This window comes from Castor canadensis, chromosome 2 (assembly GCF_047511655.1).
Source record: "Castor canadensis chromosome 2, mCasCan1.hap1v2, whole genome shotgun sequence".
NCBI classification, from domain to species: Eukaryota; Metazoa; Chordata; class Mammalia; order Rodentia; family Castoridae; genus Castor; species Castor canadensis.
In genome coordinates, this window is record NC_133387.1 from 202,570,003 (window position 1) to 202,593,585 (window position 23,583).

The following is a 23,583-nucleotide window of genomic DNA, read 5'->3' on the forward strand; positions in this document are numbered from 1 at the left end:
CTCTTCCTCATGCTCAAAGTGTAGGCCACCCTACGCTCCTTGTTGAGGGAAGATGCTGTTCTCAGGAGGTACCTTCCATTGGGGAAATTCTTTGAAGATCCACACTCTACCAAGGAGTCATCTGCTTCCACCCCTCCGAGCACCTCCCTGTGCTCACCTTCCAATCTACCCTCCCACATAGAAGCCACAGCTGATGTCCTAAACTCGTCTCTATGTGCATCTCCAGGCTCTGAGAGTCAAATCCAAATTCATTCATGTGACCCACAACACCCTGCAAAGTACTGCCCCTTCCTGCCTCTCTAATCTGTCTCGTGCACTCCTTCCCACCCCTTATCTGAGCTCTGCTTCTTTCTGTCCATCCCATGTGCCTATCTGCTTCCTCCAAGCCTCCACACCAGCTCTTTTCTCTGCCATTTCCTCAAGTTATTACCTGGTGGTTGTTTTTCAGGTCTTGGTTTAGATTTTCTGAGGTAGCCACCCTCCTGAGTGACCCAGATTCCTCTTGAAGGGAGGACTTCTGCTCAGTTGTGAGGAATGCATCAGCAGGCATCTTTCAGCAGGCAGCTCCACACTGGAGACCTAGCAGGTGAAAGATGGGAAGGCCCAGCAGTTTCAGCCTGACCCGGGACTCTCTGATAGTCTGTCTTTCCAGAGCCACACACCTGGTTGGCCAAGGCTTTCACAGGATGGCACTGCAGATCTCATACCAAATCCTGTTTCACTCTCTTCCACTCACAGTGTTATTCCTACTAAGTGTCTTGCACCCCAAACTGTCTCAGCACCTTCTTTATGAGAGCACAGCTGGCAATGCATTCCCCTCCCACTCTGCTTCTGCCCATTCTGGTAAGTGCCTCCTGTGTGTTCCCACTCTGTCTTGGTATTACCCCACCATAATGGAAGGATGTGCAGCCCCACTGGACCTTAAGCTCTGTGTCAGGGTGTGTGTTTACCTCACTCATCTTGGAACGCTAAGGATGCCACACTGTTGTTGGCACAACTGATGCTGAGTTAACTAACAGAAATCCCAGAGAACATGAACAGGAAACTGATGTCAGAATCCCACGTTTATGGTGAGAAAAATGAGTAAATGCCCATCCCCCTTCAGATTTCCCACGATTTGGCCATGGTTCTTGAAATGAAAGCAGCAACTTTCGGAGCCACAAGAGGCTTTGGACAGGAAGCACCACGTGTAAGTGGGTAGATTGAGAGAAATATGCTACAACAGAGCAGACGATAACCTTGTTATCTGGGCAAGACATTTGGGAACAGCTTTCTACAGATAGGTTTAAAGAGAGGTTTTAAAGATACTCTTAAAATCTGAACACAGGGTGTTTAGTGTGTGCGCATGCGTGCGTATGTATGCCATCAAGCCTTCCAGAACTGCTTTCCTTCAATAGACAAGGGCCTTGCTGGGGCCATTTAAGACCCATTTGCATAAGTCATCTGCAACCAAAAAGAGCCTGTCTGTATACCGTTCATCAGTAACTGCAGGGCGATTAGAGGCCAGAGAGGGAAAAGGCTCCTTTTCCATTTCTACACATCTCTCTCTTTCCCATGCCATCCCTACCGCACAAACATTTCCCAAGTCTCTATAAAGCAAAAGTATACCACCTGACATTCACCAAGCTCCCAGTAGGTGCTAGGAATGTCCTGACTAGAGATGGGGGTTATCAGCTCTCACAGCAGCCCTGGGACACAAATGTCTATGATCAGAGAAGCTGAAATTGGAGAGATTGATTAAGTCTCCTGAACCTTGCGGGACATCAAAACCAAGCCATCTCTGATCCCACAGCCCGTGCCTGGTGTTCCCTGGGGCATGGAGGGGCCAAAGAGCAGTGTGTATGTGTGTGGGTGTGCAGGGTGTGTGTACATGCTTATATGCACACATGTATAACATACATACTGTATGTTTGGCATAGAGTATCATATAGATGCTATATATATATATATATATATATAGAGAGAGAGAGAGAGAGAGAGAGAGAGAGAGAGAGACAGAGAGAGAGAGTCAGTATAAATACCATGCTATATATACACATGAATACATACAGATACCAGTGTCTGCTGGAGCAGAGAATTCACTTCTGGACCCTAGAGGATAGCGGTCATTCCCACAGCAGACCACTGGAGAGAGCCAGCACCGCCAGCACCGCTCTGATGGAGAGGTCATTTCCTTCACTGCCCTGAGCGCAGATGTGGAGACTTCCCACACACTGTTTAAAGGTGGAACAGATGGCCAACTTCTTGATTCTGTTTGCCTGTCATTGGCAGACACTGGCTTCAAAATACTTTTCCCTAAGGTCAGAAGCCACTGATTTGATTGAGTCTTGGCTCAGAGTTATTTAGAAGCAAATCTCCAAAGAGCCACTAAGCTTCGTCAGTCATTTTCTTAGTCGGCTTGAAGAGAAGGAAGAAGGAAGAGAAGCAGCATCAGGGGAGTGAGCTTTACGGAAGGATTAGCCACTGAAGCAGAGGAGGAGAGGAAATTGAAGATCAGTCTTGACACCTCTTTCACTGCGAGAAGAGAAACACCTAAATGCTGGAAAGGATTCCAGTTATCCCACTAGTTGCCAGCTTTGATTTTTAATTTTTCCATATTACCCCGAGGTAAAACTTTGCCTCTCCGACCTGAGCAACACTTCTTCCTTCCCTACCTGTGATCAAAGGGAATGGGAGGAACACATCTTCCATTCTCATGAAAACAAGCCTCAGCCACATGTTGAGAGGGCCTGGTGGCAACTCTAAGGTCACCCAACTAGTGAGTGGCAGAACAGGTCCATGTGACTCGGCCTGACCACGAATGGTACACAGGTACTGCACTTGCAGGAGGTGACATTCATGTAGCCATCCCCCTAGATGTGTCCAGAAAGTAGCAATCAAGTGTCTTGAGCCATTTGTAAAAGGTGCCATTAGAGCCCTCAGTTGCCCGCTCAGTAGCCTTGGAATGGCTATAGTCACTCTTCTATTTATAAGAAGTGGAGCCATGATGGGCTGTTCCAGAGCCCATCTTGAAGGCTGTTCCTGCTTAGTGATTCTCCTAGGCACATTTGTACAGGTGAGTTCCAAAGTCTTCTGAGAACCAACTGAATCCTGTCCACATAGGGAGAATGACTGGAGGACAAAGGACAACAAAGAATTCATCTCAGCAAAGAAGAATTTACAAAACTAAAATCACACCAAAAAATACATGTCCTACCGACTAGGAAGGACCAGTGGTGAGGTGAGTGGAGCCAAATCTGTGCTCCATCACTCAGTAACTGTCAGTTAGTGAGTTCCCTAGCTTCTCTGAATTCCAGATTACTCCTGCAAATGGTGGGGGTTGGGAGTTGGGGGTCGGGGATGCACTTTTTTTTTTAAAGGTTCTTGTGGTGATTAAATGAAATGATGCACATAGAGGACTTGGCTTGGTGCCATGCACAGTCAGGGCTGCATATAGTTTAACCGTCATATTACTGTTAGATGTCAGCTCTCAATATGTGTGGGCTGGGTAATGAGGAAGTCATAGACCCAGAGTTGAGAGACTCTGCAATCCTGGTTGCAGCCCAAGGATCCTAAGTGAGGAAAGTGAGCCTTATTCTCACCAGGACGCCTCCCTGAACTCTCAGCGGGAAGGGTGTGTTGGTGCAGACATCTTCCATGAGTGCTGAGCGTACCAGCGGGTTCCCACTAGGTGTTCCAAGAATGCAAGTCCCTGACTACTCTTTACCCACGCCAGTTCTCAGGGTGATGTTTGCAGCAAGCAACCTTGAGGGATAAGGTAACGTCTCCCTTTGGACACAGGGCAGCTGTGAGTACTCACTGTAAACGCTGCCCTCGCTCCCTGTGCCTCAGCTGGGATGCAAACCCGCTGTGTGTGCAGCATCTGCCTGGCTTCCCTGCATAGTCCTGTGTGGCTTGGGGGCGGAAACCAACATGAGCATTAAGTCCATGCTGCTTGAATAACAATGTCCTGAGCCTGCCCTGGGGGTGTCACGTCTCTGTCAGCACCCATAAAACAGTAACAGACTCACTATGACCTTAAAAGTCCCTAGAATAAGAATGAGTATATCAAATTTCCAAGGACCTCAAATTAATTAGTTAATTAATTTGGGGTTCAAACCCAGGGCCTCATACTTGCCAGGCAGGCACTTTATCACTTCAGCCAATCCACTAGCCCTTTTTTGCGTTGGTTATCTTTCAGATAGGGTCTTACTTTTCTGTCTGGGTTAGTCTTGAACTGCCATCCTTCTGATCTCTGTTCTCCTGAGTAGCTAGGATTATAGCATCGAGACACTGGCACTCAATCTCAAATTTATTGTCACTGATACTCAACATTATTAAAAAGTAGATGAAACTGGAGATTTCAAATAAAAAATATCAAGGTCTCTGGTTTCTATTTTATTAACCACTTTGTATGTGTGTGCTTTGCTGTTGGCCATCTCAAATCCTTGTGGAAAAGATGAAAGACAAAAATAAGCAAGTAAACAAATATCAGAAAGGCAGAAAGCTCACATTCAGATCCACTGAGGGATATGCTAGTAGAGTTCAAAGGAGGAAAGAAAAAGGAGTGACAGATTTTCAGAACACAAAAACCAATGTGCTCTGCAAGGCTGTGTGTAAACAGAAGTTCTGTCAAGCTCCCCTTCAAGTGCACTGTGGGAGGCAGGACCGTTCCTTGTCACCAGAGTCTTGGGACTTGCATGGCTATCTGGAGGAAAGTTGAATTTGAAAGTCATGCATGTCTGTATTCTTTAATGTGATTTTGCTTTTTGATTTTCAAAAAGAAAAGGAAAAGAACAAAAGTGGATATCTGTGGGATGAAAGCCTGTGGAGTTGGTAATGCAGGAAGGGGATCAGTCTCAGGTGGGAACCATGGTAGTGAACCCTCAGCAGGTCTTTCAATAGGAAGTGCACAGGGATTGCACTCAACAGCTTGGTGTGAATGTGTATGGAAGGAAGGTTTATGGAAGCCTAGAGGACAAGGACATGTTTTGTATTCTCTAAATATCTTTACTGCAGGATGCAAACCAGGCCTTGGCTGAGTCTGGAACCCACCCTGTGCTTGCATTCCTGAGGACTCATCTGGCACCAAATGAAAGGAATCCAACTCTAAGCTTAGGCAAAGGAATAGACATATTGGTTCACAGAACTGACTTACCATGGCAGGAGTACACGGGCCAGGGATGATGGGAACCAGGGGAAGGACATAGCCTGTTGTTCCTAATCTCTCCTTTCTGCATCTCTTCTACTTTCTTTCACAGACTTACTTCCATTATGCTGGGTGCCTGTCACTAGCTGACCCTAGCTCTTCTACCAGAGAAGAATGACAGCCTGATTAAAGCTAAAAAAATTCCATATGAGGGAGATACAGACTGCCAGGGGAAGACTTTGTGCCTGAATGGTCCACAGTAGGTACCTGCATGACCCGAGGGAAGAAAGGAAGAGATGAGGAAAGTAGCCTGCATCTGTCAGCTGCAGACAGGGTGTGGTCTGTGAGAAGACGCCGTCCCCAGCCTGATCATGGGATCATAGTCTTAAAGGAAGAAGCAGGGTACTGGACACTACAGATGCAAGAACAACGGGTGTCCCTATAGTGGGTAAGTCAACCAGCAAGAACACCCGGGAGCCCTGGGGTCTTGGCTCCCTAGTCACTCTTCTGACAGTACCCATAAAACCCTTTGGGGGAGCTCTAGCCCCCCTCAATTCATACTGTGGGGTTGATCCTGAACCTCTTGCCTTCTGGTCCTCAAAGAAGCCTCTCCATGTAGCAGCAGGATGATATACTTCTCCTGTGTGACAGAAGACTCAGGACAGAGGACCAGCTGGTTAAAGAAATGAGGGAAGGGGCTAATTCAGGGTGTGAAGCAGCTTCTTCCTATGTGGTACGTATAATTGGAAAAGTAGAAGTGGGTTTGGCTGGCAGCGAGGGAAGTAGTGGGAAGATGCTGAGGATCACAGGTTGCTCCTGCTTCCTTGTTTACAGCTCCTTTGCTGCCAGAAGCACATACACGTAAATCCAGAGCCTCCTGTCATCCCAGTTCTCAGTGCTGCCCCATGGGCCCGGCTCAGTGCATTGGCTGCCCCTGGCTTGGACAGCACTCTGTACTTGCTAGCATCTGTACAGTTGCACTGTGGCTGAAGATTCCTCCCTAGCACCTATTTCACCCCCATTTCATTGGTTGGCTGGCTTATCCTGTGTGTGACTGGATAGGTTCACACCCATGTCTACCCCCAATAATGCTACTTCCTGGCCTTCTGCAGGAAACCATGCAGATCCCTGAACCATGAGAACTCAGGGTCTCCGTCAATGCTGAGGAGCTGTTGGCACCAGATCCACCCTGACACAGTGACAGAGACTTTCTCTATGCCAGGGTACTGCCTGGGCTCGTCTCATCCTCCTGTGTGAACTTCTGTGAGAAAGGGACTGTTTTACAGATGAGGACACTCATATACAGAAACAATAATCGACTGGCCCAAAGTCCCACTGCTAGTAAACCAATGGAGGAGCCAGGTTCGAGCTCCATCAATTTGAGGTTAGAGAGGAACCTTCATAACCATTCCTTAGTTGGTGGTGGAACTTAGCATAGTTCACCTATTCCTGTTCTCACATTGCTACATAGGAAAGGATTTTGTGGGGGGTAGACCACTACGGATGATAGTCTCTCTTTAAATATTAATTAATGTCTTGAAGCCCAACAGTAATGATAGTAATGAACACCTCACGGGGTTATCATAAGTATCAAAATAGTCAATGCATGTAAGATGCTCAGCACAAAGCCTGGCCCTTGGTAAGTGATCACTCAGACTTCTTGGTGTGACTGTGGCAAGTGGCTTTGTAGAGCTTAGCAATGGCCACCACAGAAAATGTTTTTCATCTGGCATATTCCATGCAGACACAGTATGAACTCAACTGCTCAGTAAGACCTGTTGATTCTGCCTCCTGGACAGCTGGTAAACCACCCTCCTCTCCATTCCTGAGCCTCTGTCTCTGTGCTATCCTCCCTAAGGCTCAGGGGCACAGCGAGGGAACGAGGCTTCGGGCTGTTGGCTTGTGTGGAGTCAACTCCCTCCACTCGTGTTGACATTAGGCAGTCCACTTAACTTTTGCAGGCCTTGATTTCCTGACATGTAACACGGGGAGGCTAATGCCTGCCTCCCAGCTAGAGGGGAGGATAAAATTGTAAAGTGTGAATAACACTTCTGATAGTGCCTCTGGCACTGTTTGATATCTAGTGTGGCAGACTGTTTTCCAAAGTGGTCACAGCAATATTTCCAGGCCCTTGTGCTCTTCTAGAACTTTGCCACCTTCATGCCGAATGGGGACATCTATCTCTCCCACCCCACCACCCTCACCTGAATGCAGGCAGGCCTTTACAACTGCCTTGACGTGATGCTGTGTGACCTCCTAGCTACCTCATCAAAGGCGAGTGTGCCTAGAGACCTCTCTCTCATCATGTCTGTGACACCACCTTGAGCTACCAGGTAGGAAGTCCAGCCATCCCAAAGCTGCCACGCTGGAGAGACCACAGACATGGAGCTGCCCCAGGACCTCCGTGGCCTTTGGAGTCACCTTACCATACTGAGCAGAGATGAATTACCCCCACCATGTCCTGCCCAGTTTGCAAAGTTATAAACTAAATAACTGCCTCTGTGCATGCTGTTCTCCTTTCCTCCAGCCTCAGCCCTATTTCTCCTTTTCATCCATTCAAGTTCAACTCAAATGTCACCTGCTTTTCTATTTCCTCCTTCCTTTGATCCATGAGTTTGATACTTGCTGTACACTGTATTGTGTCCCTTTTGGTGTTTGCACTTAGATGTGAACTTTTTGGAGTTTCAACACAGCCTCTTTCTCATCCTTGCACACTTCACCTAATACAATATAAGAGCATGTTTAACTAATGTGTGTGCTACAATTAGCTGTATTTTTCAATGTGAGTATTTATGTCATGAGTGATCTGTTGAAAGGAAAAATGTGGGAAAAACCGAGGCACTCAGGAAAGGAGGAGAGACACTCTGGGAAAGAGTTTGCATCTTCACAAGCAGCAGGCCTTTATTTGGGAAGAAAGACCTGAGAGGGGCCCTCGCCGTCAGAGAAATGCTCTGAGAGGGACGAGAGCACGTTTTTCTTACAGGCTAGGTTTTTTAAGCATTGCATGGTGGGAAAGAGGGAGGATGGGAAGGTGAGTGACAGGTAGCATGGCTTGAAGGGAGGATAGATAAAGGTGCTGGACATCGGCTGGGAAGACCATCAGGGCTGGCAGTTTTGCGTGTTGTTTTTCTTTCGCACTTTTATCTGGGATAGTCAATTTTCATTGTTTCAGTGCTCCTCGGCGTTCCAACACTCTAATATCTGTCATGATGTGTGCATTCCCAGATGCCGAGAGTCCTGAAGAACCAGCTGCTACACGTGGTCCCAACTGATGTGGATTGGTTGGGCTGTGATGAATGGTTTTCTTCCAACCCTCTCTTTCACAGGCAAAGAGGACCTACTGAGTTATATATGGGGAAATGTCCCTTGTCCACTTTCACCTGCCATCATGCTGCTATGGCCATTCTCATCTCAGCCCTACTGTAAGCTCACAGGGCTTCCAGCCTATCAAAGAAACAGTGAGACCCCAGATTTCTTTCTTTCTTTCTTTCTTTTTTTTTTTTTTTTTTTTGCTGTGATCTTACCTGGCAGGCTCATAACACTAGGGAAATACCAATTTGTGTCATGAACAATGGTTTTATGGAAGCAATTAGTTCTTTAGACACCCAAGTAGGAACATAAGGCTCTTCTTAGGTGACTACCTGATCCAGACCAAGCTATCCACTTCTCAGTTTCCTGATCCACAGGTAGGGTTGGGGGCTGGGCTCTGAAAGATGGATTTCCACACTGTGTCAGCATAGATGACCCCTCTGTCAAGAGCACCAGGGTGCTGCAGGAAGCCTGGCTCTGTTGGCGTTTTACCACTGTCCTAGGAAATTTCCTACCTTGGTTCTTTATCCCAGCTGTGCAAAAAGGAATCATGATAATCATTCCTAGCTGTTTCTCTAGCCAGTGTTAATGAAGTAAAAGATACATTTAGGCTTTTTTAGGAGAAAGACAGTAAATCACAGGCTGGAAGTGTTACTAAGAAGAGATTTCTCATTTCCTAGCTACTCACTGAATGTCCAGTATTCTCTCCAGAAACGTGTGCTGTGTGTTTGCACTGGAAGCCCTGATGCAGTGGACATTCATCTTCCCCCAGAACACAAGGATGGACTGAACTGAGAGGCACCTAAGACTCGCTCAATAGCTGGCTTTGCAGTTCGTGCTTGTTATTTCTATTTGATACTGATGTATGACACCAGTGCCCAGGTCTGATAAGGTGTGTCATGCACCCAAGTCTGCATTTGTGAGTCCAGTACAGACATGGTGAGACCAAGTGAAGAAACAGAAAAGGTTTTGTTTGTTTGTTTGTTTGTTTATCAAGGTATACATAAACCACTGACACCAAAATCTATTTTTAAAAAAGAAAAGTAAGGTACTCGGAATGGCTACTGCCTCCAAGTACACACACACCTTCCAGGTGAAACCAGATGAAAGTAAACAGACTGGTGAGAGGGGAGTAGAGACACACCACCTCCTTTGTGGAGCCCTGAGAGGTTCTTCTGGGAAGGCTGGGGCAGGACAGCAGGTGGCTCCTGCTGGTGGTGAGGTCCAGAAGGCGAGGGGGGGCACGATCTGGAAATGTGCCCCAATTGTGAGGACGCACAGGCAAACTTTCGTAGGGCCTTTATCTGTTTTCACTCGGGTCCCCACCACCTCAGGGGTCCCAGTGGCTGGGACTGCAGTGCAACACAGGGCACTAGCAGCCTTATTCTCTACTCATGCCAGGGGTGGAGGGGACTTGATATGTCTGGAGACCCTGGTAGACATCCCCCAACAAGAACTTGTTTTGTAACCTCAGTTGTACACGAACATGGAGGCTGTATGACATAAGGAAGCACCTTGGCTTTGAGAGCCCAAGACAATGCCCAAATGCCTCCCTGGCACCTTCTTGGATAAGTGTGGACCTAGGTCATCTGCTGAAACTCTGCTGCTCTCACTGTGCTTGCTGTTGTGAGGATTAATATAAAATCACAGTAGGTGATCAGTACATTCAGTGCCCCTCAGGCTCCTTCAGGGCAGGATTATAGGGCAGTCTGAACCACCATCTGGTTTCCGCCCAGATCTGGGATGTGCTGAGCACGTGAGCATTTTCCAGTAGTTACCCAACGAGTGACTCATGAACTGGGCATCTTTTTTTTTTTTTTTTTTTATAGATAATTCCTATAGCTAAGCATTTGTTTAAAAGCAAACAAAAAATGAGAGACACTGTGCAAAATGAAAGTGCCAAGGACAGTCATCAATGTCACTGAACAAAGTTAGACTGGACTAAGGCTGAGTTGAATTATGCCAGGAGTATGTTCTCTGGGCCCAAGGGCAGGACACTGGATGGCAGATCAGTGTCCTCATCAGAGACTGATGAATTTTCTAGATAGGAATGGGGGCAGGACATCCCAGACTGGACTGTCCCATCAGCTGGGGCCATGGCTCTGTCAAGCCCCTGGGACCCAATGTCACCACAACAATTAGTGCTTGAACAGGCAAATGGAAATTTTATGGACCCTGGAGGGACTTAGGGGCAGCATTTGATCATGCCTGACTTTATCTTGCAACTTTTGGCCTCTTTCTTAGGGAAAAAACAAAATGTCTCCCCAGCTTCCCCATGTTCTTCCTTCTCCCCAGCTCCTGGGAAAATGCTATGGGAAGGTGAGGGGCAGCAAGGGGAGTACCCCAGGATTTTAGGGATACTCCCCTTCCTTACACAAAGTAATACTATGCAGCCACAATTGACAACATAGATCTCTATATACTTCCCAGGAAGTCCTCCTGTGATCTATACTTAATGAAAAGAGCTAGTTTGATTAGTGTGACCTTATTTTTAAAATTAATAATCACTTATATCTTTCTGTCCATTGGTGGTACACATCTGTAGAAAAGTCCAGAAGGAAATCCTTCAAACTGTGACCAGTGGTTACTTACAGGGATATAGAAGATGGAGGATGGTTTTGTAACATTTGATTGTTTCAAAATGCCGCTTTCTTGCATTGTAATTTTTAGTAAAATTTTGCATGAGGATCTCCTCTTCGAATTTCCCTGATGACAGCCTCTGAACATTGCATAAGAACCTGGGGATAATTCACAGGCAGCTCAACTTTTAACGAGCATCTATTCTGGCACAGGCTGACAGACGAGCTGACAGACTTAACCAGAGGCAACAGGGCCAGGGCTGGAATAGCTGCTGTGATGTGCAGCACAGGCATTGGTGAAGGGTCTGCTACATGCACGCATATTACAACTCTTCTCTCATTAAATCCTCAGGGTTGACTCATTCAACTAGCAAATATGCGAGCACTTGTGGTGTGCCTGAAATTGTGAGCCAAATGAATCCACCCAAGTTGGAGAGGAATCAGCCTGGTTCAGACTACAGGGCATGAATGCCATAGCTTTACCCCAAAGACCCTGGGATAATAATTTTGTTTTGTATCCATGGAGGGAGTTATAGACTTGCTTTAGAAACCTAAAGGAAAGAAAGAGTGGTCTTGAGTCCCTGGGTTTGGATCCCCGCCCTGCCTCTCACAGCTCTAAAAATTTAGGCTAGACACTTGACTTCTCTGGCTCTTGGTTTCTCCATGGGAAGAATTCAGCGTCCTAAAGGTTCACAGGGGTTTGGGGATATAATGACATAAGTAAGTGTCCGTTTTTCTCTGGTTTCCCTGGTGTCCCTGTCAAGAATAGAGTGGGATGAGATGGTAAGTAGGAGGCAATTGCAGCTGAGTAGAGATGAGTTCCTGAACTAGGCTGTGGGAATGGAAAGAATGAATACCGAAGTGACAAGGGAAGGTGGAGTGAACAGGAACAGAGGACTAACTAGCTAAAGGGGAGAAGGAGGAAAGTGCTCAATATGACAAGGTGGCCAAGAGGATGAGACAGCAAGCAGAGATACCTTTCAGGGCATGGAAAACCCACATATAGATGTGGTCATGGTTTGATTGTGAAATGTTCCCCACAGGCTTATGTGCTAAAGGTTTGGTCCCCAGCTGGAGGAAGTGGGTCACTGGATGTGGTGGTGGGGGTGTACACTGAAAACACACACCTTGTCTCTGGCCCCTTCCTGTCATGCTTTCTGCCATGGGGTGAGCTGCTTTGCTCCACCACTGCTCCCTGCCATGATGTTCTGCCTGCTGCAGCCAAGAAACTACAGAGCCAGCAGACCACGAGTGAAATCTCTGAAACCATGATCCAAATAAATCTTTCCCCCTTTTAAATTGCTTCTGTCAGAGCGATGACTCAGTGATGACAATCTAGCATAGAAAACTGGTACGGAAAAGTGGGTTTGTGGCTGTGACTTTACCTGACCTGGAAAGGTTTGGAGATGCAGGCTGCAGGGATGCCATAAGTGGTGGGAGCTCAAGAGACCGGAATGCCAGCAGTGATATGGACAGAAAAGACTGTCCTCGAGGTTTCAGTTGAAAACACGAATTGTATTAGAGAGCATTTGCACACATCATGGCAAAGAAGTTGTGAATGTTCTGCCCATGCCCTGAGATTTTGTGGGAGGCTGAGTTGGGGACTAATTAATCTGATGAAGCAAACTTCAAGGCAGCCCAGCATCCAGGCTGTGGCCTGCTGATTGCTGGCTAACTTTAGCCAAGTACAGTGAGAATCAGGAAGAGAAAGCAGAGCAGAGACTTGAAAAACTTGCAGTTTTCCCAAAAAGAAGTGCATGTAAAGTTGGGGCCAAAGAAAGTATGACTGTCAAGAAATTAGAGCCACTAAGGAGCCAGGTGTTGGCCAGGCATGGTGGCACATCCCTATATTCTCAGCTACTCTAGAGCAGACAGGAGAATTGCAGTTTGAGACCAACCTAGGCAAAAGTTTGTGAGATTCTATCTCAAAAATCTAGCTGGACATGGTGCTACATATCTGTGGTCCTGAGAGGAGGGGCTGGGAAGCTGTAAACCTAGGCCTTCATGCTAAGGGAGACATAATCACAGACATGGAGAAAAGGATTCCCCACAGAGGATTTCTGTGAGCAGAGGCAGGACAGACAAGAAGCCAAACAGACAGAAGCTTGTGCATACCCACTCATCTTTCACATACAAGTGCATGGGCTCTGCATCTGGTAGATGTGGGTTCAAATGCCATCTTTTGCACTTGTTTGTGCCTTAGGGTCTTGGTTTTTGAAACAGGATGGTGACTAGTCTGTTATGAGGATTGAAGGAGACCAAGCGTGCGAATCACATTGTGTTGATGGGGAACTGAGCTCACATTTAGAATGCTCTTCCAAGCTGAGGACCAAGGGGAGAGAGAGGAGAGGCTTCTACTGAAAAGGCATGACCAGAGAATAAACAGAGGGCATTTCTTCCTCCTTAACCCAGTGATCCCAGGGTCACTGTCCCCATGAGAGGGGCCTTAGCTTGAGGACTCTCGTGATGTTTATTTTGTTCTGCTTTATTCACTGGATTCCAGTTTATCATGTGATTCCTTGCTATCAAAGCCCTCCTGATTTTCCCATGACCCAGAGATTCTAGCAAAGTAGCTACCATCTTGCATGTCCATTCTGGGGCAGAGAGGCATGTCTGCCTCCAGGCAGTTCCCAGGCAGTGTGGCCGAGTCCCTGAAGCAGAGGTGTCTCTGGCAATCAGGGACCCGTGAGTATGCTCACGTGGGATCAGAGAGGACAGTGCCCCCTGGCCCAATCTCCCACACTTCCTTTCTCCTTGTTTGTCTGGAGGGGCAGAGAGCGTGGGCTGCCAACTCTAGCAGCAGTGTGACTCATTTCCTCCCCAGAACCCGGAGCGCCTGCCAGTGTGGGCTGAGGCCCTGGGGAGGCAAACACGGACCGGTGAAATAAAGTACAGTGAAATGAAACATTTTTGGATCACGAGTGTCTGTGTTCCTTGGGGAAGAAAAGAACAAGTGAGCGGGGGAGACCAGCCATTTTGCCATTTTATCCATTTATTATATACAATATTAAGGCACAAGTTTAAGCAGCACAGAATAGGAAAATCTTTGGCTGACCAACAGTGTCTGTATTTGCTGTGGGGGACACGCCAGTACTCTTGGGCTCTCCCTCCCCCTTACTTTGTACACAGACCCATGTGGCTGTACAGCTCTGTAGTTACCCCCAATACAGACCAGCAACATGACATGAAGATGCCAAAGGCCACCCAGATAACAGTCTGCTGGGAAGAACGGCACACCCCCCAGCACAGTGACATACACACAGCAGGCAATGAGTTGCCAGAGTTTGGCTGAAGTCAGGTGCCTGCCTGGCCTTGTTTCACTGAATGTACAGATTCCTCAAGTCCCTCGTTAAGGAGGAGGTTCCACTGTCCATCCTCGAAAGGCAAAACACCTTGATTCAAACAAACCCACTGTGGATAAATCTGCTTATATTCTATTTTGTAATAAATACTCACAGGTGTCTATCTGAGAAAGAATCCTAGGCAAAATCACATGTAACACAACACTTGGCATCAAAACATCAGAGCTGATATGAGAAAATGCTGTATGTACTGCCAGATATAGGGGACAGTATGTTAATTCTTGAAGAAGCAAAGTTTCATGACAAGGATGCATCTCAGTCACAGCATACAAGACAATAACATGCACTTAAGTGTAACTTGGCTTTCCAGAACACCACTGGGTGCTCACACTAATGCATACGTACTGCAGTGTGTCTGCAGTATGTGCAGAGATGTGAACACAGGAGGTATGGAGGGAGCCGACTTTTAAAACGCATCCTCTTGAGTGTACACACTAATGAGTGCTGTTCTCCTCTAATGGTCACTTCTAAAGGTTCTGAGTCTAAGGCCTCATTCCAAGGTATTTCTTAGGGATATTTTTTTAAGAAATAAAAATGATGTGATTTATCTCAATTACCATCTGTACTCACTCACCCATGCTGTGAACAATTTGGGGCTGTTTCTAAAGCTCAAATCCATCCTCAAAGGATGAAGAGTTTTCACCTCTAAGGGGAAATCAAAGGAACCTGCCAGACCCTGAAGGCCACTCTCTAGAGGAACTCTGAGATGTTTTTACTGCTTGGGTAGCACTCAGTCACCCCGAAGACAGGCCTCCCACCCACATTAAGGAAGGTGGGTGAGATGAAAACCTGGGTGTTCTGGATTAAGAAAAGAAATTCTGCTTACAACCTGATAGTCATACCTCATATGCATCCACTTACACATACACACCTTAATATATCATTAAATTACTAAGAAAAGAGTATACTACTTAAAAGGAAGAGGAAAGGCTGCTCATTAATTGCAGACAAAATTCATTTACTGAAGGGCTGACCAGCCTCTGATGACTTCTCAATTACTCTGCCCATCTTCCATGGAGCCATACATCAAAGGCAAATGCATTAAACAATCATCACATCAAACAGACATTTAAAACACACTGGTTAATTAGAAGAAAAGAAAGTCAACATCTCTAAAGCATCTCATATATCATGGCTGCCTCAGGTTTTGGGGTGTGACCTGGCTACTTTCTGGCTTCTAAAGCCTTCACCCTTTAAGAACACTGATGAGAGCTCACTGAACAACAGACACAAGACTCTTTTGCTTAGAAGGAGTGAAGAGCATTTAGAGAACACAGAGAAACTCACTCTGCTTGCTCTGGTGCAGGCATGGAGCAAGACTTGTGTTTTAGAAAACACATCAGTTTGCTTGGCCCAGCTCTCTGCAGTCTACATGTGAACTGGGACCTCCAAATCTTTTAATCCCCACCTCTTCTTCACTTCCTCAAGAAGCCCAGCTCCACCTGACTGTTCACACACATCTCTGGGACTTAGAAGGCTGCCAGTGAGAGGAGAGGTTTTCAGGCCATTAGCACTTGGCTCAAAGGTGCTTCAGCCATGGCATCACATGGCATCGTGAGGTTACAGGTAGCTGAGGCCAAGCCAGGTGAGAACAAATAGGAGTGATGCCTCACTTCTCTGTAGGGGACATGCCTAGAGCCTCTTTCTAGAGCAACAGAGCCACTGGAGTCTCTGTTCTGAGTCAAAACTTTCGGAGCGACTATCTTGATATCCACTCCTTCCAGAGGGTAAGCCTCGGAGGACTGAAGCCAGGGCTGCTCCACCATTTCCTGCCCTCCCAAAGCTGGGAGAACGGAGGCAGCCCTGTTATGCAGACACTACGAGAGCATGCTGAACTCCATCCACACTGTCACTGGCCACCAGCCTCTGATGCAGAGGAACACAGAGAAGAAAAACGCTAGGCAAGTGTTCAGTTCATGCTCTGGAATTTTTGGAAAAGAATGTGTTTTTCTTGGCAGCTTAGCTCTATGGACCTGCAGACAGTAGTAGGTACTGCACAAAGAACCACTACTTAGTGAAGCTAGAGTGTCAAGACACCTGGTCCCAACAACTTTTCACACTCCATGCAACACCTGGCAGCATGTAGACACTGAAATTACCCAACAGCCAACTTAAGGTTCACACAGAATTACTCTGGCATACCTTTACTTAGAGCCAAAGCTGCTTTCCTTCCCCTGAGACAGGACCCTCAAGCTCTATGATCAGATGCCCCTTGGGACCAGTTCTGTGGACAACTTGGAAATAGATTTTAAATATAGTTTGTAGCTATATTCACAACAGAACACAGATTTCCATCAATGCTTCGTGTTGATGGGAAATTCTAGGATTTCTGGATTTAGTGCTAGTTTTTAGGCTCTCAGAGAGAGCCTAAGAGAAAGAGAACCTCCTCTTTCTAAGCCAGCACCTCCTAGATGTGTAAGGGAAGCCGGTTTCTGCGGAGTTGTACGTGAAACATCATAGCAAAGGTACAAGAGGCCTACCACTCGCTCACTTCTGGCTTATTTCCTATGAGATTTCTGTCCCACCTCTGAAACCTGGAGAAACCTGCCCATGCTATCTATCTACTGGCCTGACAGGTTACAAAGCAAATTCGCGGTAGAGAAAACAGTGGGAAGGAAAGTCTGTGTTCATCAGCACCAACCAGAGTGCACAGTGAGGGGAGAGCAGTAAATATACTCATTAGGCCCAAACAGAAGGAAACAGGACAGGGGTGCCAGGTGAGAGTCTGGATGCCACCAAGGAAACTATGTAAAATGCTACCTGCCGTCTTACTCCAACAGAGCAATGGGGTGGAAATGTCAACTCCTTACAAGAGCACTCATGTGAGAGAGAAAAACAGCCACTGCCGTGATCTCAATGCAAGACACCACAGTGACCCACGGGACCCTCTGCCTCATCCAAGCACAGGCAGAGGAAGCAGCCCAGAAGCCAACATGTACTTTGTCCTACTGGCCACTGTTAAGACACAGCAGGACTGATGACAGTTCAGATGCTGTTCTTTTAAGTACCATACTGAAGGAATTCTGCCATGTTGTATTAAACAGACAAAAAAGGAAGGAACAATAAAGAAGTAAAACTAAAGAAAGCAGAGTAGAGACAGAGGTAAACTCAGAGAAGATAGGATGCTCCCATCCTGTTTAGAAAACACCCCTGAATGCAGAAAAGCTAAGAAGCTCCATGACTGCTTGAAAACTCAAACCAAACAGGTAAGTAAGGAAAGACCACGGGTGGAATTTCCATCACCCCGGGACATTTCTTCTCAGGACCACACCCACACCACTTAGAAGACACATGAGATAGCACAGTAACACTGCATTGTGCCAAGATGGGCTCTGAGAGCAAGGAGAGTGGGTATTCCAAGGAAGGTCCATGGTCAGGTTTATCTGTTTATAATCAGAGAATAGGGGTCACAGAGCCTCCCCAAGACATATAATTTCTGTATAATGAAAAATTCCATTTCTTACTTCTTTTGAACTTTGTTTCCAAACCTACATGCATCTTCTCTTCCACTCTAGGTAATAAAAATCCGTAACTTTCCCTTCTCTCTGCAATCATGTAGGTGTCCTGTGTTTGTAACATTTATAAAAGGTGTTCTTATTAATCAGGAATCTTTGTCAGTTCGCATCATTCCTGGTTTCCCATCTGCACCTTCTTGATCTTTCTTCTCCCTCTCTGCCACTGTTCTTGTTTGTCATATTCTGGTACGAAATTCAACAGGGATGACAGAGTTAAATGAGAACCTCCATCATCTCTCCATCGGGGAACTCCGGCTTATGCAGCAAGCTGCTGACGCGGCCTCTGTGGTCTGGTGACTTCCCATGGCCAGGAGAGTTCTCTGTGAAATGGAGAGGAAATATCAGCAGCGCCTTCCTCGAGAGGTGCCTGGGCTTTAGGAGCACTTTCTACAATGGACCCATTTCAAATGCCATCGCTCACTCACCATGGTGTGCATATGTAGGAAAGGCTATCAGAAATCTGTCTCACAGTGGGAAAAGCTGAATGGCTGGGCCAGGATTTGGAAGCGAATGAAAACAACCAGGATGGCAATGAAAGCAGTAGATGGGTGAAGTTGCGACTTTAAGCGCGAGTCCCTCACATCACTCCCCCTGTACTCAAAACTATCCAGGGCTGGCCATGAGTCACGTACCTTTCACATGCTTCTTGCCTTACTTGGAAAAGTGCATCCCAAGCACTGCATCTCCAGAAAATGACAACACTGTATTTACTTGTCCACTTTGGAGAATAATAAGTTTTTTTGTTTTTGTTTTTGGTGGGACTGGGGTTTGAACTCAGGGCTTCATGCTTACAGAGCAGGCGCTCTACCACTTGAGCCACACCTCCAGTTCAATTTTGGAGAATAAAATTAAAATGCCCCCTTTGAAGAAACTTAACATGCCACAAATAGCTCCAACTCTTCAAAAAAACTCTTGGAAAGGGCTATCCCCGTATCTATGGTAATCCATGCTAACCCCTCCCAAGCCATCTTGTTTTGAGTGTCTGAGACAGCCCAGCTTTATGATGCAGTTAGACCAGTCTGAGTGGAGTCTGCTTCTCTTTCAATGAGGCTGTCTAACACTGAGGCCCAAATCCTTGATAAGTCAGTGCCTTAAAGGCAACATCCATGAACCCGAGGCCTTTTGGGAATTTGGTGCTTAACCCTAGTACCCTAACAGCTCCAGGAAGTGTGAAATAGGCACATATTACCAGCTGGATGCAAGCTGTGTGCTCCTTTTGCAGTCTATACACATTTTATTCCCACAAGAACAAAGAGCAGATTTAGCACTTGCGATGACTGGAATGGCAAAGTGGAAGCTCCCTCCACCTCAGCAAAAGACGCCTTGCCTGGGCCACACAGCTCCTAGGACTTCCAGAGTGTGGTATAGGTGGGGACCACATACCCAGTTTCTCTGCAATCCCTTTGGCCGCTGGGTGTTTCAGGACAGGGCTGTTGGAAGGGGTGGTACTCAGCCTGCTGCGGTTGGGGAGGGAGGCCATGTTGGGCCAGAAGAGTTCAGTGCTCTTGTCAGTCTGGGTGCTGCTGTCCTTGCTGCCTGTCTTAGCATGGGTGCTGCTGGCTGATGAGGCAGAGGCCGGAGGGGACAGGGCAGAGGCAGGGGGGGTCGGCAGCTGGGGTGCAGAGGCATGGACATGGTGCTCCTTCCCCAGCAGCAACCCTGAGGGCAGAAGAACAGTTTTCTCAATGACATTCTGTTTTTCTTCTCTTTTCTTTTTAACTGATCTTAGAGATCATTTCCTTTTGGCTCAAGACTGCTTCATTCATTCAGTGATTAAGTACTTAATAAGCACTTATTCTGTGCCTGATAAAATGTTAAACATTGAGAAAATAAAAATATGAAGGGCTTACTACCCACCCTAAAACATTACCACACAGTAAGTTGTAGGGTAAAATTATTCATAGACGGTATGGAAGAACAGAAAATGAAGCCGGCTAAAATTTAGGGAAAATATTAGAAAAAATTAGAAAAATATTACATCTCAGATTGACCATGCTCTGGCTCAGGGACTGCCTTCACTCAGCTGGGAGCCACCCATGCCCCTCCCCACTCATTCATTACTGGATGGGAATCACCTGGTTCTGCCCTTCCCATGGGTTAGTGAAGATTTTAAAGGTACCTGAAAAAGAGAAGCTCACTTTCTCAGCCTCCAGATTCCACCTGGGCCTCACCATGCAAGCTTTGTATTTCCCTTCTCTAACTTTTTATAAATTCCATTTATACCCACATATGGGACACAAAGAATTTCGAAGTCTTCTGATCACAGACTGGCATGGCCCACAAAAAGAGGTGCCTAGCAGCCAGAGAGAGAGAAGTGAGAGAACTGCAGATCCAGTTCAAAAACAAACATGCTTCCTGTTTGGGACAACCCCTGAGTTGTACATATTATTCTCAAAAGAGTTCTATGTGGTGGAGAGCCAGTCAGACTCCAGGCAAGAGCCACTTGGCCCACTCCTTCCCCTGCCAACAAGAGTATAGAGGCTGGGGTAGGAAAGAGGGACACTGGCTACAGAAAGGAGGCAAGGCACAGTGTGCCTCCTTTCCTCAAAGCTGGACAAGAGGGTAGCTTCTTTTATTCTTAAACACAGCACACATTCAGAAAAGTGCCAGCACCCCAGACTCTAGGCTATAGGAAAGTGTAAGCACAACCAAGTATTTGTTTACTTATCTTGTTAACGAACCAGCAATTCAGGAAGTACCCTTGCCAAGACTATTTCAGGTGCCCATTTATAACTTAGGGCAATTTGGTTTGCCTACGGCATGCTTTCAAAATGCCTGCCTATCAATTGCTTGGCTGTGTGGTTAAAATGAAGATTCAGTTCAGCATTTGGGGACTGAGATTCTGCCTTTTCATCAAGCTCCCAGGTGACACCAGTGCTGCTGGTCTGCAGACTATGCTTTGAGCAGCAAAGGTCTTTGCCTTGGTGTTTCACCCATCATTTCACAGCTTTCCTGTGAGGTAGGGTTAGCCTCTAACATCTCCCAGAAATGCGATGTGAACACAGCTGGGTCTGATTTGGAGCACACCCTGCATTCTGTTTACCTCATCACCCTGCCTGTGGAAACCTTTGCTCTTGTGTGGGGCTGATGAGCTGAACACATCACGGGTCAGCCATCTCTCCTGGGAGCTGCTGAGCAGTCACAGAGGCGATCCTATCGCCTCCCTTCCCCTCAGAGCCCATCCGACAGGAGATGACAGAAACATGAGACAGTGTGCAGTGGACTGTGCATGTATGCCTCTGTGTGAACCTGCAGGGTCCCTCTGTTTTTGTGACATGTGGACACAAGTCACAATAATGAGGAAGAACACTGGGGCAGACAACATAGCAACTCTTCCTTCCGGCCAAGGTCCTCAAGCTCCAGATCCCGGCCACCAAGCTGCCTGTCACAAATGGGTTTCTTCTGGGGAGATTTCCACTAGAGCCAAGCAGACTTCAAATGCCTTAATCGGGCCATCTGTACCGGCTCACTAGCTGGGCAGGGAGCTAAGTGTCCTTGGGATGGTCTTTGATGATCCCAGCTGCTGTCCTCTTTGAAGTACGTTTCCTTTGAGGGCCTGGGCTGCTGGGGCCACCAGAGGAGGGACTTCAAACAGAGATTCTGGCTGGGATCCTTTGATCCCCCTAATTCCGTGGGTTCATATGGAAACTCTTATCCCCTTTGGCGCAAAGCAGCAAGGCTCCTTTGGGGTCCTGTGATGGGGAAAACTGGCTCTGGGCTCAACAGAGAAACAAAAAACACACGCTGACCCAGGGACATGCATCAAAGAAGGGCCAGACCCCTGGAAGTGCCAGCGCTCAGGGGAAGGGAACAGAGGACCTGTGTGGGAACTCTGGCTGCTTCGTCTCCAAGCTTAGCGGCTCAGCCAGCCAACAAGCCCCACCCTTGCTCCAGGAAATCATTCCTGGCTAAAGCCACTCTGGCAGGAGTCTCAAAAGTCTGCCTATACAGCAACAATACAACAAAACCCACCACCCCCCATACTGGAGAGCAGTTCTGCCAACACACTGCCCCAGTCCTTCGCTGCGTCTTCTCACGGACTCTGGGCAAAGCAGGGCAGACTCTCTCCTCCTTCCTGAGACATGGAAGCGGAGGCGGGGCAGTCAGGGGGCTGCAAAGTTCACAGGCCTGATGCCTCTGGGCTTTTTCCATCAGGACATGTGTTGTACCTATCACCTAAATTTTCAACAATAAGGAAATGAATCAACCCTAGGCTAACAGGTACTCTCCTGGCGTAGTGTAGCATTTTCACAGTGCTTCCCCATTTAATTTCCACAGCCCGGGTACGGCTGATTGTCCTCCTCCCTTTACAGATGAGTAAACTGAGATGAAGATATTCACCGTCTCCCACGTTCCACACCCTAGGACCAGCAGAGAGGTTCCCGATCCTGTCTGAAGGAGGAGTGGGGCTCACCTATGCTCCCCTTCCATGTCTTCTCTTCCTTCTTTTCTTCAGCCAGTTGGTTGTTGGTGAGTGAGGTCTGGCGGGAGTGTGTCCCAGTGGCCGCAGCAATGGATGGGACAGAGCGGGCAGGCCGTAGGCTGGCGGGGTCCATCTTGCCGGCATCTTTACGGGATCGCTGCTGAAGGACCTTTATCATGGCATCCTTCTCTATGATTTTGGCATGGAGATTTTTAATACTGTAGAACAAAACAAAACATAAAATACTGCTTGGTTAGGAAAGCTTGAAACACATCTCTCGGGCTGCCCAGAGACTCTAATTGTAATCCAGGGATGGAAGGTCAATTGTGGAGTCCTCAAGCATCTGCGACCTCCAAGTTGTATAAGGCAGGGTATGGTAGTAGACCAAGGATGAACCTGAGAGACTCTGGGACTTATGGGAGGTACCGTGAGAATGACTGTGGCCACCTGCTAGGGACTCCATAGACCAGGGTGCTCAGGGACACTTAGTCTACAGGGAGTAACATGGGGCTCAGTAACTGAGACCCCCAAACAGGGTGACCTTCCAACGCAGGTCAATTCCTCCATTTCTTAAGGGGAAAAAGAAAAGAGATGGGAAGGTTCTGTGGAGGAAGACGACTTTTCCCTGCAGATGGCCGAACACAAGACCCAGCAAATCCATGAGTTCTTTTCACAACTCTGACGGTAACTTGCTGTGTCCGCCCAAGGCTCTAGCCCAGAGCCCTACCTTTTCTCATTGGTACCTTGAGAAGCTAGGATGCCCAGGGTTCCACAGGCCTCAGACAGTCAAGCTGGGCAGGATAGTTTTTAATATCAAAGACTCTGGTGGGAGTCGTGAGTAGCCCACCAGAAGACTGCACTAGCTAGATAAGCTCTTTATCTTTGGCTGGAATAACAAACTGGCTCAAAACCCCTGAACCTCTGGGATATGCTTTCTCCTTTCCAGCTCCTGATATCTGGAAGGGTAAAGAGACATATACCCAGAGCTAATGTGGGCATCTCAATTCTCCTATTACAAGATAGCCTCCATCCTAACATCGGCCTGACCTGCAGTTATCCCCTAGAGAGCTCCAGTGCCAGTCCCACAGCTGAGCAGAGCCACTAGCTTAGGTGTGAGGCTTCCCCTTCTCTCTTGAGGGCTTCTGGAGCCCTCAAGCTCACAGCCTCTTGGTATAGGGCTAAGGACTCTAGGGAAGGGCTGCAGTGGCCCCATTCAGGACTAGCAGTGAACACCAGAATGGTGCCCGGTATTATAGCCACACATGGC

The 23,583-nt window shown here is 47.3% G+C and overlaps 1 protein-coding gene across 7 annotated transcripts in view; it reads right to left on the reverse strand.

Annotated features, from left to right (window-relative positions):
- Positions 1-13,990: 13,990 nt before the first annotated feature.
- The window catches only part of Amotl1 (angiomotin like 1), a 144,548-nt gene continuing 134,955 nt past the window's right edge, over positions 13,991-23,583 (reverse strand). For all 7 annotated transcript variants that reach the window (XM_074066880.1, XM_074066881.1, XM_074066886.1 and 4 more), the window contains 3 exons: positions 22,308-22,534; positions 19,277-19,552; positions 13,991-18,213 (listed from right to left, as the gene is read on the reverse strand). In XM_074066880.1, coding sequence (XP_073922981.1) covers positions 18,107-18,213; positions 19,277-19,552; positions 22,308-22,534 — 610 coding nt within the window. In that variant the 3' untranslated portion in view covers positions 13,991-18,106. The remainder of the gene's footprint in view (positions 18,214-19,276; positions 19,553-22,307; positions 22,535-23,583) is intronic.